Source organism: Vanessa tameamea, chromosome 2, assembly GCF_037043105.1.
Source record: "Vanessa tameamea isolate UH-Manoa-2023 chromosome 2, ilVanTame1 primary haplotype, whole genome shotgun sequence".
In the NCBI taxonomy this organism is placed as follows: Eukaryota; Metazoa; Arthropoda; class Insecta; order Lepidoptera; family Nymphalidae; genus Vanessa; species Vanessa tameamea.
In genome coordinates, this window is record NC_087310.1 from 9,570,772 (window position 1) to 9,592,817 (window position 22,046).

A 22,046-nucleotide genomic window follows, 5' to 3' on the forward strand; every position below is an offset into this window, starting at 1 on the left:
GGAATACCTCCAATTCTGTGACCGCAAGTGGGCTGTGTCGAGACGTATTATCAATACAACTTTGGCTTTCAATTTTCTTATATGGTAATATCAATTGTAACGTAACCTACTATTATTTGGATTTATAGTAACAAATGCGTATAATATTTAATTCAAATAATAATTAATTCGAACACTATAAAATTACTTATAATTGTTTCCCAATACAGTTTCTTAAATATAGCACACTGCCTACTTACGCCTGTTTTATTTATTTTTATTCATACAATAATCCATAGGAATTTTGCTGCTGAATAGACACAGTTACATAAACTTATATTATAAATGCTAAAGTCAGTCTGTCTGTCTGTCTGTTGCTCTTACACGGCCAAAACACTGAACCGATTTGTATGAAATTTATTATGAAGCAGGCTTGAATTCCAAGGATGGACTAAAACGTGAGCGAAGCCGCGGCTGACAACAAGTTTTTTTTATAAAAGTTTGCCGCTTAGTTTGAAACTTAAAAATTTTTCTTCTTATCGTATGGTGCCCACAGATTTTGTTTTGTTATATACCTATTGAATAATGTTCTCTTTAAAGACATTTCTGTATTTTATGTATGTTATAATTTATTTCATATTTTTATTGTAACGACTGGAGAAAAACTATTATACTAATACAGACTACTCCAAATAAAATAGATAAAGTGTGTGCAATCCACACACTGTAGAAACGGTTAAAACAACAAGTTTTTTATAAAAGTTTGCCGCTTAGTTTGAAACTTAAACGTCTTATTGTATAAAAAAAAAACTAAAATGTTTTATTCTGTCGATGTTCAAAAGAGAGATGCATGAATGAAAAATGGACCCTCTGTTTGTGTGTAGGTCAAGGACTCGGTCACTCACCCTGCGTCCTCCCACGGAGAAGGTTTCTTTTTGGAACATTTTTGAGAGCTCGTTAAGTACCCATAACGCAGGAAGTAATAAAAAAAAGTCAGTGGGATCGGCAATATTGATCATTACAAATGTTATTTAGATCGTTTTTTTGTGAGAAAGTTATAAAATGTTTCTTATATTAAAATTTTGCAGCGAATATTGTAATAATTTTTTAGGTATATAGTTCGATTAAAAAAGATAAAAGTTTTTAATATTTACATAAAAATTTCATGGTAACAATTATTATTATTTTTAAAATTTAAAACATATTTTCTAAACCTAAACTACTCAAGTAAGAGACATTCCTTTGGTATTTTAGTCTTTACAGTACCTAACTTTTGTATACTTATATGTAAAGCCTTACTTTTTCATTTTAATAGTATCAATTTATATTAAAGAAATATATTATTTTATTCCACACAGTATTTTTATATCACAATGTAAGAAATGTACATGTCCAATGTAATGAAAACTTACGAGCCATTGTGTGAAGTTTCATTTTGTACGCTTGACAACGGAAGGTGTTAAAAAACAAGAAAAAAGTATTTCCTTTACGATCGCGAATATTTAGTAATTTATTACTCGTATGATGAATGGTAAATCAAAGTTGGCATATTATTAAGAACTTCCATCAGATTTCGATGTAATTATGAAAATGAAAAAACGAGCAATTCTGCAAATAACCAGTACTGTGTTCAATAAAAAAAAATTAAAAATCCAGCAAACAAATATTAGACCTATTGAGAAGTTTTGTGGTCCATTGGCATTGGCATTGGGATAAAAATTACGTCAATGGGACGCTATTAATGGCAGCTACAATGTTGTCTCTACAGTCGGTCACGGTTCAAGCCGAACAAACGAACAAAAAGTATGCCTGGCAGCAGAATAACTCAGATGGTTCCCTACACTGGCGGGCTTGCATAAGGCAGCCAGTGTATAAACAGAACTATAATAAATTAGATATTCTTCAATACAGTTGTATTGCGATTTATCATCGATTATTATAATTAATTATTTATTTTATTTTTTATTATTTGTTTCATTTTCTATTCAATAAAATAAAACAAAATTTCTTTCTTCTTGACTCATCGTCAAAACCACGATACGATAAAGTTCCTTAAAACTGGATTTTACCCACATTTATTCTTGGGCCGAAGCGTTAGCTTTCCAATTTCGGGCTGACCGCTCAGATATCTCGAAATTACTTCTTCAAATTCGATATCTATCGACCACACTTCCCCAACGTCTTATTTCGAAGAGATTAAATTATTCGAGAGATCTGACACTTATACTGTTATGAAAATAGTAAAATATGATTTTTTTCTAAAATTAATTTACTAGCTAAACGAAAATAATGGTAAATGTAAAATGAATTAAAATACATAAAAAATTATACCCTGGAATAAAACAGGAAACATACTAACTAATAACAAGAATCGTTAGAAGTACGAATCTTTATTTATAGTAAAAAATCTCATTACTTTAAACAAAAACAGAGCCATTATTCAGATATAAAATGTTAAACATAATTTAATAACATGAATAGAATAGAGCAGTTAGTCTTTTGTATGAAACTTGCAGGTGCTTATTCGAAGGATAAGCTTAAAGAACGTATAATTTATTCTTAATAATCTAGTCCGCATTTGCATTGTTTATGAACTATTTATATAATTTTCGCAAGTCTGTCTGTCTAATTGGAAGTAAAAACCACCTATCTATTCAAAAGTACAACCAATATATGTACTATTTAAAAAGAGACTTATGCAAATTCACACGAGCAGAACTCAAAATTTAATTATTTCTGTTTACATTACATTACTAATTCTAATGATTTATTCGATATAATAATATACATAATATATTAATAAGATTTTCGATAATAGCTTTCATAAAATACATTTGAGCCTTCTTTAGATATTGATTTATTGGATTAAAAACCAATTAAATATCCCCCCATTATGTACTCGTAATATTTAAAATGGATTATGCCGCCGTTACTAATTATGAATTTTTATTAATAAAAAACAAAAAACAATTTAGTGTACCTGTGAGAAGTCGGGGCGAGTTTCTTGTAATAAAATAAATTACCCATGTACGGGGATTTCATATTGAATTTTTAACTAACATTTTTATTCAATTAAAACACAACAGTTCGTTAAAAATTATACGGCATTTTATAAATGCAAACTTAAATTATCCAAAACTTCAATTTATCCGATGAATACATAAGTTCGTTAATAATGAAGGTAAATTATTTAATTGGATTCTGAGATACATTTAAAATTTTCCATAATATTTAAATTTTGAATATATTTTTTTTAATAGAAGGCTATTTATATAAACGGGAAGATAAATTGGACACTTAACGTTGAGCTGGCATCGCTGTCCGTAGATATTATAGCCCTATAAGACGCAGTGTAAATAATGCCATACAACATAAAAGCGTCGCAATGATAATTCGCAATAAATATTACCTTTTCGAAGACATTTTGAAATTACTTCCGTCCGCGTATTCGTTCTGATTTTACTGCATTATTTTCTGAACCCTTTTTCTGACAATCTTTATATAACGAACAAACTCACTTACGCATTTGTAATAATATTTATTATAAATCAGTACAAATTAAAAGCGTTTAATTAGAAACAATAAAAAACTAAACATCTTTATAATCATCACAAACTTGTCAAGATGAATAAAATCTGTTTGTTGTTGCTCAGATTTACATTTTCCTTCAGCGTTAGTAACTTAAGTCAGATTAAGATATAATCTTTTGTTTTCACAAATAACTCTGCGGTATTCACAATATATTTAAAAAAATGTTACCTATTTTATAAGGTACCTTAAAGCGAACAAGTATTATTGTATTGTATGAAAAGAACATAGTATTCTAATTTATGTTTATTGGCATTAATATACTTTGACATTTGGTCATTGTTTATTTATTTTATTTATTATTGCACAATAAATATATCTTGTACAATAAGCGCGCTTAAAGCATTCCTTACCAACAAATCTTAGGAAATGAAAGATTGAACGTTTGTAGGTTTGCAAAATATATATATATATATATATATATATTACAGAAAAATAGTTTAAAAATATATTTATATATATGTGATATACTTTAAATCACGTGATCTATAACTTGAAATTAAATACAAAACAATAATAATTTCTTGATGAAATTGCATCAAATGACATTCAGTTTTAGTAGCTTTGAGATATTGCTTCGGGAATTTTACTTTGGTTTGTCTTTTGTCACTGGCAACTTTTTATATAAATATCACTTAAGAAAATGTCTAGAAGAACAGTTAATTAAGACATTCGTTCTATCGCCGCTGGACCAATGAACTCGGATCGGTCAAAAGCCTCAGTGCGGACAGTACGCTCATTCTTATTTGCTTCTTATTCATTTTATTATTGAAGTTTACGACTGTCTCGGGTCCTAACTCGCTTTCTTGAAGTTTTCTTTTAATCTCGTCTCGTATGTCTGTACTTGTGGCTCGTTTCATGACAGTTTTAATGAGAATTTTATTGTTGGATAAAGTAACTGTAATATAATGATTACAATTTGAATATACTAATTATTATATTTATGTTAATACCAATTTGCAAAAAAACAATTACTATATAACGACGTCAGTTTTCTTTTTACATAAATATATACGTTTTTACTTTGACATAAATATATTTCTCCTAAACTTTTCAAACATTACCTTTTAAATCATTCAACCTTTCTTGAATTATTTTCTTCATTCATTTCATTCAAGCTATGAAATATTCCGCGAATCGGATGTACCCATATGGTTACAATGACGATCTTAATAATATAAAACGAGGCAGTTTAAAAATGCAAGTATTGCAACAGTATCACTTTCTTTACTATTTACAAAATAAATTATTTATACCACCAATTCATGTGGAAACATTTTTTTAGATTCAAACCCGAGAAGAGAAAGGTAGAGGACCCACTGACACACTTCGTGATCACTTTCCTTATGACAATTGTTGTTAGCAAATAATTCCTAATAAAAATCATTATTTCGCTAACAAAAAAATTTATTATCAAGAAAATAATAAGTAGTCACATCGAATTCATGACCTTACCGCTAACAATATGGCATATCGTTATCTGCAGAGTCGCGACATCATTTCCGTGACGTGAGACTAACAGTTTCTTTAAATGTGAAAATTACACAGAACACTTTATATCCCCAGATTAAATAGTTGAACAGTTATCTACGTGTATGTCTTGAAATAACCAGATATATTAGTAGACAAGATATATTAAAGACAGCTAGAATAGTTTAAAAGAAAATTGACAAAAGAGTTAACAAAATATTTATGTTCGAAATATAAACGATAACCTTACGATTAATTTAATAATTATTTTTGTACATTTAATTTAAATGTTATTATAATAAGCAATGAAAATATAGGTTTTATTAATTAATTTGGAAACATCATAATAAACACAAGTCAGAGGTTTATTAACTAAAATACAGTAATTATAATCGAGTTAACGCTTGAAATATAACGAGGGATTCAAACGTTATATCTAATTAAGCAGAACGGATTAGCAAAATTACTTTACAACTCCTCAAAAATATAATCTTTCAAAGCGAAGTTTTAGAATTAAGAGGATCCCATTTTGTTTGTTATCCAACTGACGTTGAAGCATAATTAATTCAATGGCAGGAGGCAAATTTCAAATATGATATTGCACGTACATTAAACGCTTTATCAAAATTAATAAGCCGATATCTTATGACTCTATGAAGTCAGAAAATATACTAATAATATTTTATATTTAAAAAAAAATCTATTTTAAAGTAAATAATATATGTTATTTAAAAGTAAAAATAAAAAGATATGAAAGCTTGACGCGGGAATACATAACTTTGCTTAACACAGGTTACAACTCGCACTTTATATGAAAAAAAAAATCGACAGCAGTCGCGTATAAGCTATTTAATAAAAAGCTTGTTTTTAAAAATATACTATTACTAGTCATTTATGTGTATGTATGTATAATATACATATGTAATGTACCTATATGTATATAGGTATAAACAAAAGTATTTAACTCCTTTTAATTTGATTTATTACAATAAACTGAGAGTACGTATATGAGAATTTCATACCTTAGCGTACCTTAGCTACAGAATCTAATTAGTAAATTAAACTGTAAATAAATGGGTTTCTCATTAAATATCAGTAAATGCCTCGGAATGCCTGTTTTGTGAGGAACTTTTGTGTCTAATTATACTCCAAGTGCCGTCTCGTAGTTCTTTGTCCTATCAAATTGAACGTATTTTTTTTTTAAATTTAATTATATAATTTCACAGCCACGACAAATACATATAAAGATGTAAAGGATAAATAAAATAAATATTATTTGTTTTATGATTGATAAATACACTCATTCGTACTCTTACATAGTAGGTACATTTTATTCGGTAATTGATATTTTTTTGTTATGTATATGATTATATGTGTATGTTCATGTATATGGGTGCATTAAGTGTACGCTTTATTTCACATACGTGTAAAATAGAGAAAAAATTGCTCTTCACTATATTTCTCAGAATGATTCTCATTACTTAATATTGTTGAATCATTGAAAATAAACGCTTGGTTAAGATGTTTCTTAAATTAAATTGTCAAAATATAATATAGATGTATGTTTTTAAAGTGTATAAAGTTTTTAATAATTATATTCGATTGTAAAAACATTCTCAATTATTTTATTCTTATAATTATGAAACCCATTAAGTTCACGTATCAAGTAATATGTAAACACAGTGGTCAAGTTATCGGCCGAGTCTACGTTAACCTAGCAGCTTGACTGACCCGTTTAGAGATCGAACCGGCTCCGCCATGGCCGGCTATTGCACTGAAGAATCTCGAAGCGCAAACTCAATAACACGTAATACTGCAATTTGATTCCAAAAAAAAAACAATGATCTAAAAATGTATCGACACATTAAAAAAACGATTGATACGTTGGATCTTTAACATGTCAGAGACACACACTAGCCTCTAGGAATTCTCGTTGATAGGTAAATATCGTGCACCCAAACCGGCTCCTCCATGGCCGGCTATTGCACTGAAGATGCAGCAAGTGCAAGGCAAGCTACTACGACACGTAACATTACAATACAATTACAACAAAACCGCATCAAACTTGTTTGTAAGCTTACATGCGATAAATAAGATTATTATATTCGTTCGCATTCGCTGCAAGGCTATTTATAATTTTATACGCTCGTTTATTTGTTTATAATTAAACACATTTTATTAATTACTTTATTATTTATATACTATTAGATGAACGATTACTTTCTAGAAGAAAAGTTGATGCCGAACCAAACCAATGTGGAATGGCTACCAAGGGTTCGCGTATGGTTTTTTTTTAACCTCCCTTATAGACGTGTAATAGCATGATGATTGGCGTCAGGCGGCGGCCGGTCGTAAATGTCCGCCGATTGCTTTTTCGTTTTATGTTATAACGTTAGATAATTATGATGATAATGGTATTAATTACTTTTAAGGATTGCATTTTTTTTTGTTTAGCTTTTGTTTTATCTCATTAAAATATATCTCTTAAGGTATTTTCATATTTCTTAAAAGACAAACACTTTCTTTAAAAAAATAATACAAATCCTACGAACGCAAAGGGGCGCGTTAGTGCTCTATTATCAAAATAATAAATCATTCGTAATTCGATAACTTGATCAAGTTGCGAACGATACGATCACTTAGTTAAGTTTCTAAGTCCTTCATATTTTGAAGGACTTAGTCATAGAAATATCGGTGAGGCGACCGAATGGCGAGCAAATCTTTAAATTATAAAGGTAAATTTTAGTAACATATTATGATTCTATAGTGAGTGTTAGCTTAATGGTCAAAATACTAGATTTAATTTAATTCATTACTTCTAAAAACTTTTAAGATTCATCGTTCGCGATAATTTAATGAAATATAAAACGCAAAATATATAGGACGGATACACCGCGGTTTCGCGGATGAAGCGCTTACATTATACGAGTAAATTCCTGATTGATACACACGATTAATGCATAACCAAGAGCAAAGATCATCTCATTAATGAAGTACCAGTATTTTTTATAACCTTTCTTAATAAAGGTTCAATCCAAAGGATTTTTGTATATATATAATCAGTCACGTGAAAATCTAGTGAACATAACGTATACCGTTACGTAAACTACACGACGCAGAATCATCTATTCTATTAGTTTTTAGAGGCTATTAATTTTTAGAATTCCGCTCATCCATCTCCAATTTTATGTTCATTGAATTCCCAGCGAAATAGGTAGTTAACAGGTTGTATTATTATATACAATAATATTATAGATGCAAAATTTTGGATGGATGTTTGTTAGTCAATCACCGCAGAATAGTTGAACGTATGTATATGTTTAAAATTCGGCACAGACACTATATATAGATTATAGTTTGGAATAGCCCATAAGCTACTTCTGATCCCGGATAAAAATGCGGCTAAATTTGAATTTCAGTAATATTAAGACAAATAAAATAATGTCGTGAATAAATATATAAATTTGTGGAAGAAACACGACTGATTTTATATCAATCAATCACTAATAATTTAATCAATTCGGAAATAACTTCGGAAAGAAGTGCGCGCCGTGGGTTCGAACTTTTGCGTTACAGTCCAACAGCTACGACATTAGGTTAACGATTATGTTAATTATTAAAATATGATGTTCCTTCGTTATGTAAATATTTTGTAACTATAATTTAAATTAGTGTTATTGTTAGAAAATATTAATCACTAAATGGCACGTTAGTAGATATAGGAGGATTTTGGTTACAAATTGAATGTTATGCGGGTGAAGTTGCGTTCCAGCTAGTATTAGTATAAAAACATGTTTAGCTAGAGACATGACGCTGGAACATCAGGAAATTTGAAGAAATAGAAACAATTTTATTCGTAATTGTAAACCAAATTATTTATCGATTGGAAAAATTGTATAAATACTAGCTGATGTTAATGTTTGAAGAAAGCGTAACAGACAGATGAACAGACAAACAAACAGGCAAAGCACTTTCGCATTTATAATATTAGTAAAGATAATCCCACTGAATTTTCTTCGCTTGTTCTTCTTAGTTATGAGATTTTTTTTTCCGAATCGGTGATTTTGTACCATGAATATTCATTTTGACTTTGATTTTTTTATTAAATATTCGAGTGAGTTTAGTTGCGAGTTGTGAGACTAGTTTTAAGAAACTGTTCGAGAAGAAATAATTAAGTAGCGTCATTTGTTTAACGTAACCGTTAGGTGGCGCTTGACCTCAGGTTATAATTACCTTCGGCCAAAGCTCTTGCTACTTTTCTCAGACATTTGACCAACTTATAATATTAACTACGTTAACGCTACGCTACGATTTCCCCTCATTTGATATTTTTACTTTCTAACGAAAAACTCGTTAAATTATAAACACATTATTATGATTTAAGCTATTTTTGCTAGTTAATTTTGACGACATTCTGTGTTGTGTATGCAAAAAAACGTGAGAATAAAATTTACTTAAAATAAGCTGGAAACAAAACAAATATATTATTATGATATAAATTTACAAAATATGACGTAAACAAAAAGGTCCTCGTTTAATTTACTGATACCTAGATGGTGTTTTAATAAACGTTGTAAAATTAAAAGTAATAATAATCCTTAAGCAATTTCTCTACTTCCTATTAGTAGTTACATTTTATTCTCTCGAATAGTAAAGTATTAAAATAATAATAGTTTTATATTCATTGATCATGATTTATAAATGTCATAATTACTAATTGCCTTTAGAAGATTGTGCCTTAACGGTCAGTCGCGTGCCGTGAATTACATAGCAAGTTTGTTTAGACCATAATACGCCGCACTATCAATTGTTAATTAGAAAAACATGCGGAAGAATAATAAATATTTATTAATTAGCAGCATCACGGGCACGGAACTGGCTTCCTGGGTTTTTAGAAACGACACAAGTACATATTACAAGTACGCATTACATTGCTGATTTGTTTACTGATTTTGCGGTATTCATTTATAGCACGCTTCGCTTACTGATTTTATAATTTATTATTGTTATTATTATTTTAAAGCATGCTCTTAACTGTTGTTGAGTCTCTTTCCGCGCAGTAGGTATCATTATCAAGCATCTATGTAAATTGTTGTACGGAACAATGACTGACTACCGGCAAGTATTTGAATTAATTCACGAATTCGTAATAAACATCAAAGTTAAGTAGTAATAAGGAAATATTTAAACTACGTTCTTATTTTTAGACACCTTTTTTTCGGAGGCTTCTTGTTAAAATTTAATTACTATTATGATTGTTAAGAGCTCTTATAAAAAAAAAGTGTTTGGATAGTTAAATTACGTCATGTACTAATCACAGATAATAATAAAATGTAACAAAAAAAATGCGTTTTTCCGAATTCCGATTTATTTGTTTCGAATATCTTGGTTTATTAAACGTTTGTATAAGACTGAAATTGAGCAATGTGGTGGATACAATTCTATACTAAAAACCAGTTCATAAAAAAGTACTGCCGTCTGCCGTTACGTTTCATAATATAAGGCCAGTTGTAGCGGTAATGATCTTTACATTAAGAAGCGACATAGACCAGTGGAGCATAAATATCTATCGTTTTTTCTTAATTTCATAGCGTGCATTAAACATGTACATTCAGATGTTTGAAGAAATATGTATTTTATTGATGAAGATTTTTTTTTAATTTATAAATGTTGAAATAATATATATTTAGACGTAAAATATATATTAATGAAACTAAACATTCCAACAATACGGAATTCCGTTTGCAATAGAACGTGAAATTTGAGGTGTCAATATTTGTTTGGTAATGTAGAGTGCGGTAATAAAAAAACATCTCTTCTATCTTTCTTTTTAAATAATACAAAGAATTTACGACAGTTAAAATTCCGTAACAGGTTATAACGGTGGAATGACATCGACGGTGATCAAATGTCAATGCGGTTTAATGTTGGAGACCATCAGTAACCTCAATCAAATGTAATTAACTGTTTAGATACTAACCATTAATTACTAGTGTTTAATCCAAAACCAGATTCTATAAATTTAGTAAGTCGCGAACTTGAAGTGAAATACAATAGTGACACATTACAACTGTATGTGTATATCATAGATTTTTAAATCGAAATTATAAAATCACATAGATTCAAGTCGAAATGTCGAAACATCTTAATTTTTTTAAACAAATTAAGATGCCATTTAAACCTATTTGATTATTTATACGCAATGCATTCAACTTTAGAAGTTATTTTTTTATTCCATATTTTATGACATGCGATAAATAATGTCACCTCAACATCGTACCTTAAATATCTTATCACTCTTATCAAGATCCTGGGTTGAAATCTTAGGTCAGGCCAATACAAAGTTATTAGGTTAAAACCGTTATTCCTGAGCCTGCATTATTTCCGGTGAAACTGCCGTCAAATCGGATTATATAACTGAAGGAATGAGGAACGCACCTGTGTTTGTGTACTATGACACTTCGAAACAATACCTAAAATCGAATTCGTCTCATAAAACTTAGCATGAGTGCTTAAACATTTAGAAAACAATAAATTTCGAATAAAACGGTCAAAAAGCCTCAGAAACATTCAGCGCATCATCGTTTGAATAATATTATTCAATGACATGGATATTCGAAGCTGTTAAATGACAAAAGACGGAACGATATATTAGCGCCCTGTAAAACCTGGCTTGTCATGCCCGAAGATCGTTAGGTGATATATAAGTATAATTTATTATATTTGTAGTAACGGTATTGTAAATAAATTAATTCTATGAGAAATTAATTTAGAATAAATATAGTAAATTTATTGAGACTTATATAGACAATAAAGAAGAAAAAAATATGGAAGCGTATTTCCTATCTCGCTTTATTTAAAAAATTTACTTTCTTATTTTGTAACAGAATCATAGTCGGCTGCTTTTATTCACATTAACGATCATTGTTGGTTACCGTTCTATGTAACGGGATCCTCCCAATGGCCCTTAGCCTCACTTCAAATCTATTTGTACCATCTTTTTATAAAAAAAAAAACATGAACTCTACCACTTAAAGAAGTAACGTTATATCTTTCCAAATATCTTGTTTCGGTAGTTCCATCACTATAATTAAAGTATGGTTCTAAACGGTTACTGATTTGACGATTTAAAAATATTTACAAAGTTTTTTTAAAAAGTTCGCAACTTCTTCCAGCAAAATTTGATTATATCTCAGACATTTTTTTAATAGTGCCCCGCCAGTTACCAAATTATCAGTCTTTATTGATCAAAGATTAAAAAAAAACTTGTTATAGAAAATTAAGATAATGTTCTTTTATTGAAAATTCCTTCATGCTTTAAAAAATATTTGACTGTTTAATACATTATTTTAATATATATTTTTGTATAACATAAAACTAATTCACAACATTATATTTTTGGTTTTTCAAATCTTGACTTGATTAATAAACACATAAAATTAACGGTAATGTAAAATTGTAAAAATCTTATATTTTGTTAATCTATTAAAATTATATAATTAAATATTTATCTTATTGACATTATACAAGTATTTCTTGCATATATGAAGAGACTTTAAATATGTACACATTAATAACATTTATTTAGTTTACTAATCGTCGTATCTCGTGATGACAGAAATGTTGGCAACATTGTAATTCAATGAATCAGTTATATTAATTACCTGTGGCCGCAGAGTTGTGTGCCTGGAGTAGTAGTCATGATGGTAGAAGTTGCTCGGGGAGAGCGGTGGCCGGTACTTCTTGTGGCCGTAGCCCAAGGTATCCATAGTGTGCATCTCTAACTAGTCCAAACTCCACTTCAGACCCTAACACGCACTTGACGTGACACAAATTTGCCGTCACATATTATTTTTAACTGAAACAAAGAAAATTATAAATTATTAGTCGTATCGCGTGTCATTTAAAGTCGCCATTTTGTTTGGTAGAAATTTAAAGGATTTATATTAGTTACTTAGTTTAATTTCAATTTTTGATTCAAAAAGAAGTCAGTTAAAAGTTCATAGAACTGAATGTCAGATGTTACACAAGTTATTTCAGTTTATTTTGGGGGTAACACGGCTGTGTGATAGTAGTAACATATACCTACCCGCAGTGGGGCCGCGTAGTGAAACAAGCTTTTAAGCATTATCCTTAAATTTTGTCGTCGTACAGTGTAATACAAAATAAAAAATACCGGATAATTTACTTTGAATATAGAAACGATATAGATATCTATGTGTGTAAGATGATTAAAATAATTTTATAAAGTAATTATTTATACTGAAAGTTATCTGTAATTTATCTGTCAAGTTGTATTAAATATAGAATAAAATCAGAGGTATAATCTTCATTTCGTAAATCGTAATAAACCCACTTATCACCGGCTTTCCTTTAGTTGCTATGCATTTATGCGTAAGACTTCTCAGTGCATACCGCTATAAATGTATTTAATAGGTACTATTTCATTTCGCCCGTACCGAGTGTTTAAGCGATATATAAATCCCGTTGCATTTAATTGAACCGGACAGACTCGGGATGAAAATATTAAAACGAACCTTATATATTCTTTAAAATTAAAAAACTTCTTACTTTCCGATTATGTTCCAGATTTTTTAAATGGTATTACCATTAAATAATCTGATTGCATCTCAGGCACAAGATAATAAATATTATTAGTTAATAAATGTTCGAAATAATGTCAGTTCATCCCTGCCAGTTGTTCCCGGGCGATGGCTCATGTCTTGCATCTTTAATACGAAGTTAAGACGTGTGGTGCATTTATAAAATTGAAAATATAATGCTTTATCTTCGTCAATAAAAGGATGTATCGTAAAAGCGTTCGTATAATAAAGATTAAACCAAGAATTTATATTGAAGGAACATATATATTTATATATATTATGCAAAGAATATAGCCACATAATAAAATATGTTTGTACGAATTTTAAGTACAAAATGAATCGGCGACGGCACTGTTCTCAGTATAATTTTATTAACTAGCGGAAATACAAATATTATGTATATTGTATAATGTACTTGTGTGTATAACTTGATTACTCCTTGTCATATCTATGCGAGCCTTATGAAGTTAAGATATAAATAATGTAATTAGAAATGATGAGTTTCTTCCTACACGAATATAAACGAAACAATAATCTGCGTCCATTTGGCACACCTAAAAGCCATGAAAATATATTATAAGGTTTAATTTCAAGACCTGAACGAAAGAGGCATTATATAAAAGCTCTTTTTATTTTATATTTAATAAAATACTTAAATATCTCGTTCATGTTCACTACGTGTTAATTTTAAATTCAAAATTAAACTTGACAGAAATGTTATCAAATAACTTAATAAAAATTATGCTAACAATAAGTTTGCCAACAAATAAATGTATAATAATTATTAAAACACCTGATTTCGTCTGACCCGTTTTTAAAATCTGTTTTGGTTCGTTGTCAAAGCAGACTGTATACAATTCCAACTCCAACGTAACGGTCCGAGTCTACGATTATACACCCGGTATATCCGGTTGTATTTGTTTCATTTACATAAATAACGAAGCCCGATTAACCGGCTTTAAATTTGATCGGTCAAATACCTCGACTCAATAAAAAATAAACACGGGACCCTGATCAAAGTAACTGTTCTTAACAAGCAATGCAATTCAATAGTTACGTATTCATTCTTTTTAATTTGAAATGAGTTTAAAATAACAAGCAATTCATTAAAAAATAATTTACACCGACAAAAAGTTGAAATTGAAAAAATAACTCAATAGGGTTTATTAATAAACGATTGTAGTTGTACAACAAAGCTATCTGAAGTCGGTTCCGAGGTTTAAGAGGTTGTGTTGCACTTAAATATTAAAATAACTTAATAATTAACGAAATTTATAACAAATACCAGTTATATTATTGAATAATAACGTCTTGCGAGGAGCGGGCTAATCTAGCTGGAATAAATACGCATAGTATGTATGTATACATAAAAATAAATATGTACAAAAAAAAGTTCTATAGTCATCAACGCCTCGGCGCCGACATTGATTAATTTTGATATTATGATATCATTTTTGTAAGAACTAATACTCTGTGTCAAATGATTTGAATTTAAGTTACTGAGAAGTGGACGAATATAATGCAAGCTGCATTACTCTAACCGATAAACTACTGAATCGCTTTGGATATAAGAAAGGCCTTGATTATGAATCTGAAAATACCACTGATTTTTTTGAACTACATATTCCTTAAAAATGTTCCTTAGCAATGCTGTATTATATGAAATTACTAATACTCTTATTGGCCCCTCCAATTACAGCTTAAAACTTGTGTTGTATGGGGAAGACAATAGCCCAAGGGGTCAGGATCAAACCTAAGACTTTTTAAATATCTAGGCGGACCTTAAACCACTGCGCTATTGACAATTAAACTAATATAAAAACTGTTTAAACCATCGAAATATAAAAAAAAACATGAATAGCATTTATTAGCGACGATTTAATAGATAAAATTAATTAAGATATATATAAAAAAAATGTGTGGGTTCGGGAACCTCCATCAATACAATAAAGTTGAAACCATCCAAAACGGTAATGGTCATTTTTGAGAAAACTACAAACATAAATACTTCGTATTTGAAGGGAATGCGGTGAATTAGTGGTCAGATTTATGTAAATCCATTAAGTAATTTCGACTGGAATTATCTAAAATAAAAAACTTTCTGCCGGTAATAAGGTCACGTGTGCATGTTAAACAGCATATAACTGTTTCTTACTATAAAAAAGTGTATTAATATAACATTATTAATTCATATGTAGTCGACAAACCAGAAATAAGCAGCACGTGAATGATATTATAAGCTTTAGATGTTTTTATTATGATAATTATGATTTTTTTTGTATACATATATTCAGAATGTCGCATATAATATGACCCAAAAGTTGGAGCTTTAGTAACGTAAAACACAAACGCTGAGATAAAACTATGTCGGCCACAATGTACATATACAATACTTTATATAGTATTATCTTATATTTAATAACAACCTACGTTATTTACTAGTTCACGAGTTAAATATTATTTTTTATTTACCATCAGCAATTAAAATACCGAGTACTCTGTACAGTCTATCAATAAAGGAATTCATCAATAGATTTTTTTAACAATTAGCTCGATGATGTATCTAGCCTATTATAATAAAGTTTAATAAAAACTGGCCGATGTTAAACTTAATTGTTGATTGGTATCGGTTATTCTCAGCAACGTTTACTGCTTGTGTATTGTAACAATTTAGCTTAAGTTATTTTTGTTAAATAATATATTGATAGAATGATATATTGTTCAATACAATATTAATAATACTATATTTAGTACATACATTTACATCTTTGATATTTAAATTTGTTATTACTTGTACAAACTGCACAATATTGGAAGCAAGTGGCAGAAGGATCGTTTATAATTTATAACGATCATAAAAGTCTATGTCTAGTCAACGATTAGATGTGTTTTACCATATAAAGATAATGCCTGGTAAATATATGTAGCATGTACTTCATTATTTAGTAGTTACAGCTTTAAATTGACTGTGACGTGTCTTTTATATTCTAAATACAAAAGCGTATGTACATATTTTGAACATTATTGCAAACAGTTTGCAGTGGTGTTGAGTCTAAACAAGAAACCCTTATGGTGTTGCTATTAGTTGCGGGTAGTTTGCATCGTTAGCACGTATCATTGCTTAAACAGAGGAAACCTTGCTCTGAAGATCGTTGACTCACGCACCGTGGGAAATAATCGCTGATCGTATATCAGACCTTCGCGCGAAGGCAGGTAAACTAAGGATGTATAACAGCCGAGTTGTATTAATTGATATGTAAATATTGATAGCGTTCGTTTTACAAATTTATTTAACTAATGCACAATTGATTGACCTTATTTGTTTTGCGCATTTTCCTCGATCTTGGGTCAAAATTGTAACAAATATAACCACAGGGCTGTGGTCAGTCCACCTCACATCTCGGTCCTCATACCCAATGTCAATGTGACCTTCACACCCGACGGGTTCACACCATTTTTGTCCTTTGCGAAGCTCAACCCTCTCAGAATTTAAATGTCTGATAATGATTCAATATTCAAACTATACTGCGTTATCTATATTGTAAATATTCCAAAGAAGAAATAAGTTCTGCCTAAAACATGTAATATTTTATTTTATTTCTTTTTTTTATATACATATTTATATATATTTTTGACTTCTCAGTATTTTTATAATCAAGCGCATACAAGTGTTCAAAATCTATGATATATATCTCTTTAACAAATAACAAGTCACGAAGACACTGTAACGTATAATTATTTTTAATGTAATGTATTATTATTGTTAAACAAAAACTGAGTGACGTGGTCAAGAAAGTGACGTCACCTTTCAGACGTAGTAAAAGGGAGCAGCATCCATCTCGGGTTGCGTTCTTGTTAAATTTCATCATATTTTTTTGGCATGTAAGTAAAACTTAGTTATTAAGTATCCGACAATATTTAATTATTAAACTGTATGCCCAAAACACATTGACAACTAAACGACTATTTCTTTATGCGCATTAACAAAATTTGTATAGTTTTTAATAATGTATTTGTATAAATAAACAGCTTCTTGAATTGTACATGTATTACTTCTCGTCTGCTTTACAGATCAATGAACCGATCCATTCATCGTTTTTATCATTATATTCAAACTATTTGCATATATTTGCTTAGTGGGTCAGGTTTAAGTGTTGATCCATGGCGTATATTTAAATAAAAGTATGTGGGTGAAGTAACGCGATTGTCGCGGAATTCGGACAACTACGGTACTCGAAGCATGTGTAATTCACTTGTAAATAAATGTTAGTCGTTAAGAGAACAGACATAAAATAAATCGTGTATGACAACCTTATTTCTAAGCTAATTTCATAATCTTAAGTTTATAGATATTTCTATTTATTGTATTCCCTTTAAGCTTTCCTACCTTATAGTAAGTTTTATTTATTATTAAACTGAACAGTTGGTATTGATTAGATTAGTAATCATTTACGAATATTGTCGGTAATAATGTATGATAATTTATTTGATAATGGGACAGAAATATAACAATAATAATACCATGATTTACAATTATATTTACTCAAAAGTAATTTTTGCTTTGACGAACAGGTAAGGTGTGTACACAACATACATTACCATAGATAACTATAAGTAATATAATAACATATAAGTAATATTATATTTGTACGAGACAAAAAAATTAGCAACAATCAAATTTTTTTTTATCATTTTGATTCGAAGAACAAAAAAATATAATTATAAATACCTACGTAACGTTAATTGTAAGAACGCACGATGCAAAAAACTAACAGCCGTCAAACAGATTCATACCATAAGTCATAAAGTATAACAAAGAACAGCACGGTCAAGCACCATGGAACAGCAAAACAATCATTATCTCAACGCCGACAGATTATAATATTATGAGCGGGACGTAGACAGGCGCATCCTGCACTCAAACAGTACTCACAGTAAACTACGAAAGACCCAATAATTGTATGCGACACGGCAATCGCACAAAATAATAAATTGACATCTTGAACTCCAAAGTTAGAAAATTATAAATATTATATTAGCAATCATCTAAAGTTATACTACAATTTGTCAAAACAAAGACATTTATAAGGTTTTTTTTTTAATACGAACTTTCTGTTTTGATTAATTTATAAAAATAAATTGTGGAACGATTATTGTTTTTTTTTTTTAAATCGTGTTTAGTCGATCTATAAACATTTGAAAATTTGATAAAAGAATTAAATTATTCCTCTTTATGAAGACTGTCGGGACGGTTATGTTAAACGTTTCCTATTGGCAAGATCACGACTTAATAGTCTTGATACTGGCATCACGACTGCTCACGTCGTCCTCACAGAGGTGGCTTAAGATCCATTGACCTTGGGAGTGACGTCAGGCAATTAATTTTAATTTGTTGCCTATTATGACAATTACCTTACGTAAGTATTATTATTACTTCACATGTATATAGTTTTGTAAATAATATTAATATTTAAATTTTTATGCGTATTATTTATCACAAGAGGATGTGTTTTAATAAGATTATAATAACAGACGATTAAATTATCAGCAATTTAAGGAATTTAGAAAAATAACAAATAATTATTATAAGTTCGGTGGTTATGTGGTGGACGTAGTAGGTATAGAATAATGATTTTAATTTCAAACACAATTTAATTTATTGTTTTTGTCACTCTAAACATAAATTAACTAAGCATGTATTGGAAAAAATGTATGATTTCCTTCTGACTGAATTTGCTGGCTTAGATGTTATAGTATATTAGTGTGTGTGCGTACACCCTTACTCTCTCTATGCATTCATAATCCTATCGAACGGCAATCCGACACGACCGGACAGGGGTCAGGCGCAGGACTAACGGCTCTATGTGCTTTCCAAGATACGAATGTAAACACAGCTTGAAAACTCCAGCCTGTTACTGAGAATTTACTAAAAGAAAAACACAATAGCTTTTATAGGCCTGACCCTGGATTGAACCTTGGACCTGGTACTACCTAAAAACAACTAACTTGGTGTGTAACCTAAATGTAATAAATCTATTTAATTTAATAGAAACTATTTCATAATCAAAATAAAAATGTCTAGAAGTGTTTCATAGGTTTATTAAATAAATTATATTATACACATTAAACATACTGAGTGAAATGTTAAGATTTTACGCGGTAATTAATTTTATCATAATTAGGAAACTTGTTTCCATTGAATTGATTCATTAAAATTGAAATCTAATTACATTAGATTAATATAAAATAATTATTAAAAGCACCTCATTATTCATTAAAATAAAATAGTATTCTCAGTCATTTATAACATCATTAAATTCTCTGACGAATCGTACCTATTTAAAATTAATGTTTTCTTTAAAAAAAGTACACTATAAACAGCACTAAAACATTTAATTTAGCTATTTGTTGGTTATTTATAAACTTCAATGTTCTCTATGAATTTTTCTTTATATTTCGTTCGTATTACTCAAATGGTATCATTATATTTAATTTATTACTTTATTTTTTTCTATGCACAACCTTAAGGTTGCTTGGAAAATTAAATTAGACTGATTCTTATACATCTTCCTCATATTTATTTTATATTTGTATATTTCCCAAGTCTAAGCGCTCATCTACCTTTTGAGAAGAAGGTATCAGAGCTTATTCCACCAAGTTGTTTCTTTGCGGGTCTAATGGTAGATACACATGAGAAAGAATTTCAGTAAAATTCGATACATGCACAAATGCACGCGATGAACTTTAAACACAAATAGTAAACACATGAAAACTCAGTATACCTTTAAACCCGCAATCATTAGTTAAGATTTACATATTCAAATCACTGTGCTATCTCGGCATTCAAAGAAAACTTCGTAAAGAAACCTGCATGTGTCTAATGTAATTTCTACTTTACTTTAAAGAGTAATTGAATTGTGTTATTTTTCGAAACCTGAAGAAGAAATCACCCATTCCTTAGATAAATTAAAAACATCTCACATCATACTGCTCGTAATAGACTTTATAAAAAATCCCTTAATGAATTAAGTTCAGCAAGTGAAACTAGAATTGTATTGTACAGTTTCTCGTTGTAAATAGCTTAGAAACGAGCGCTTACAAAATTTTGCTGACAAAGCGGCCCAAGTTCAACGGGCATTACGTGGCATAACAGTTTTCCATTCAATGTTAATGCCAACCGCTTCATAAAATACCTTCTCCGTAGTTCAATACCATCATCCTATTTCATAATATCCACAGAACTTTTTCTCTTACGTCATGGGTAACTTATTGTGTCTAGAATTCATTTACAGTTAGTGATACATGAATGCATCTGTCATTGTAGCAATAATACGATCATGATCAATATGATCTGGTATAATATATTTACATTTTGTTCGTATAACGTAAATTGAAATTTACTGCCTTAAATATTTTTTAGTGATGGTTTACAACTACTTAAACACCAATGCAAATATTACGTGCGTTTGTTTTGTAAATATATTTTTTTAATCGTTATAAATTTTAATGAAAACTTTTTGTAATACAGTATAAGTTCAAGAAGAGTCTTTAAACGTCTAACTACTGACCAAATACATGCTGTTCTCTTAAGAAGAATGTTTGCACCTTATTCCACCACGCGCTGCCAACACAAGATACCAATGAATAAGGTGGAATTTCAAGCAGGTTTTCTCACGATGGATTCCGTTACGGCAGACCAAGAGCCGAATTATAAAGAACTATCATACGATCCATGCAGGTATTCTCTTAATGTTTTCCTTTACCACGGACAAAAGCCGCGTTATGAACAGTTCAGAAAAAATGAAGCATATGAAATTTAATAGCGTTTGAACCGAATGAACTTACTATTATCGGTTAGGACATCTCGGCTCAAAAATCATACAATGAAATTACAATTTCTGTATTAATGTATCAAATAATCTCTGATATATTAAAAAAAAAAACTCTTCAGATAAAAAATAATAATAAACATTTTTACTCCGAGATTATACCGTCCCTTTTACGTACATTTGAAAATGAATAAAAAAAACTTAAGAATTTCTCTCGCAAATGTCGGTGATAACAAGAGACGGCCACAGGCTTGGGACTTATTTTCTTTCAATATTGAATTGGACATTTGAATGGCACCGCGTGATTAAACATTAAATTAACCTTTTCGATAAAATTGTACTTTTAAGATTGAATGAAAGACACATTGCATGAGATACCATGGGATTTTAGTATTTGTATCAGAATTGAAATTGATTAAAAGATGTTGGTACTATATTTTTGAAATTTATAAATTAAAAGTAATTTATATTTAATTACATATTCATTACATGGAATATACCAGAAAGATTTGCTCTCAGTATGTATAAATGCTTTATTCGATTCATGTTGTATAAAAAATAAATGAAAATATAGAAA

General features: G+C 29.6%; 1 protein-coding gene across 2 annotated transcripts in view; it reads right to left on the bottom strand.

Moving 5' to 3' along the window:
* Positions 1 to 22,046, bottom strand: part of LOC113394700 (uncharacterized) — a 47,178-nt gene that overhangs the window by 23,065 nt on the left and 2,067 nt on the right. For both annotated transcript variants that reach the window (XM_026632120.2, XM_026632119.2), the window contains exon 2: positions 12,702 to 12,895. In XM_026632120.2, the coding sequence (XP_026487905.2) occupies positions 12,702 to 12,815 (114 nt within the window). In that variant the 5' untranslated portion in view covers positions 12,816 to 12,895. The remainder of the gene's footprint in view (positions 1 to 12,701; positions 12,896 to 22,046) is intronic.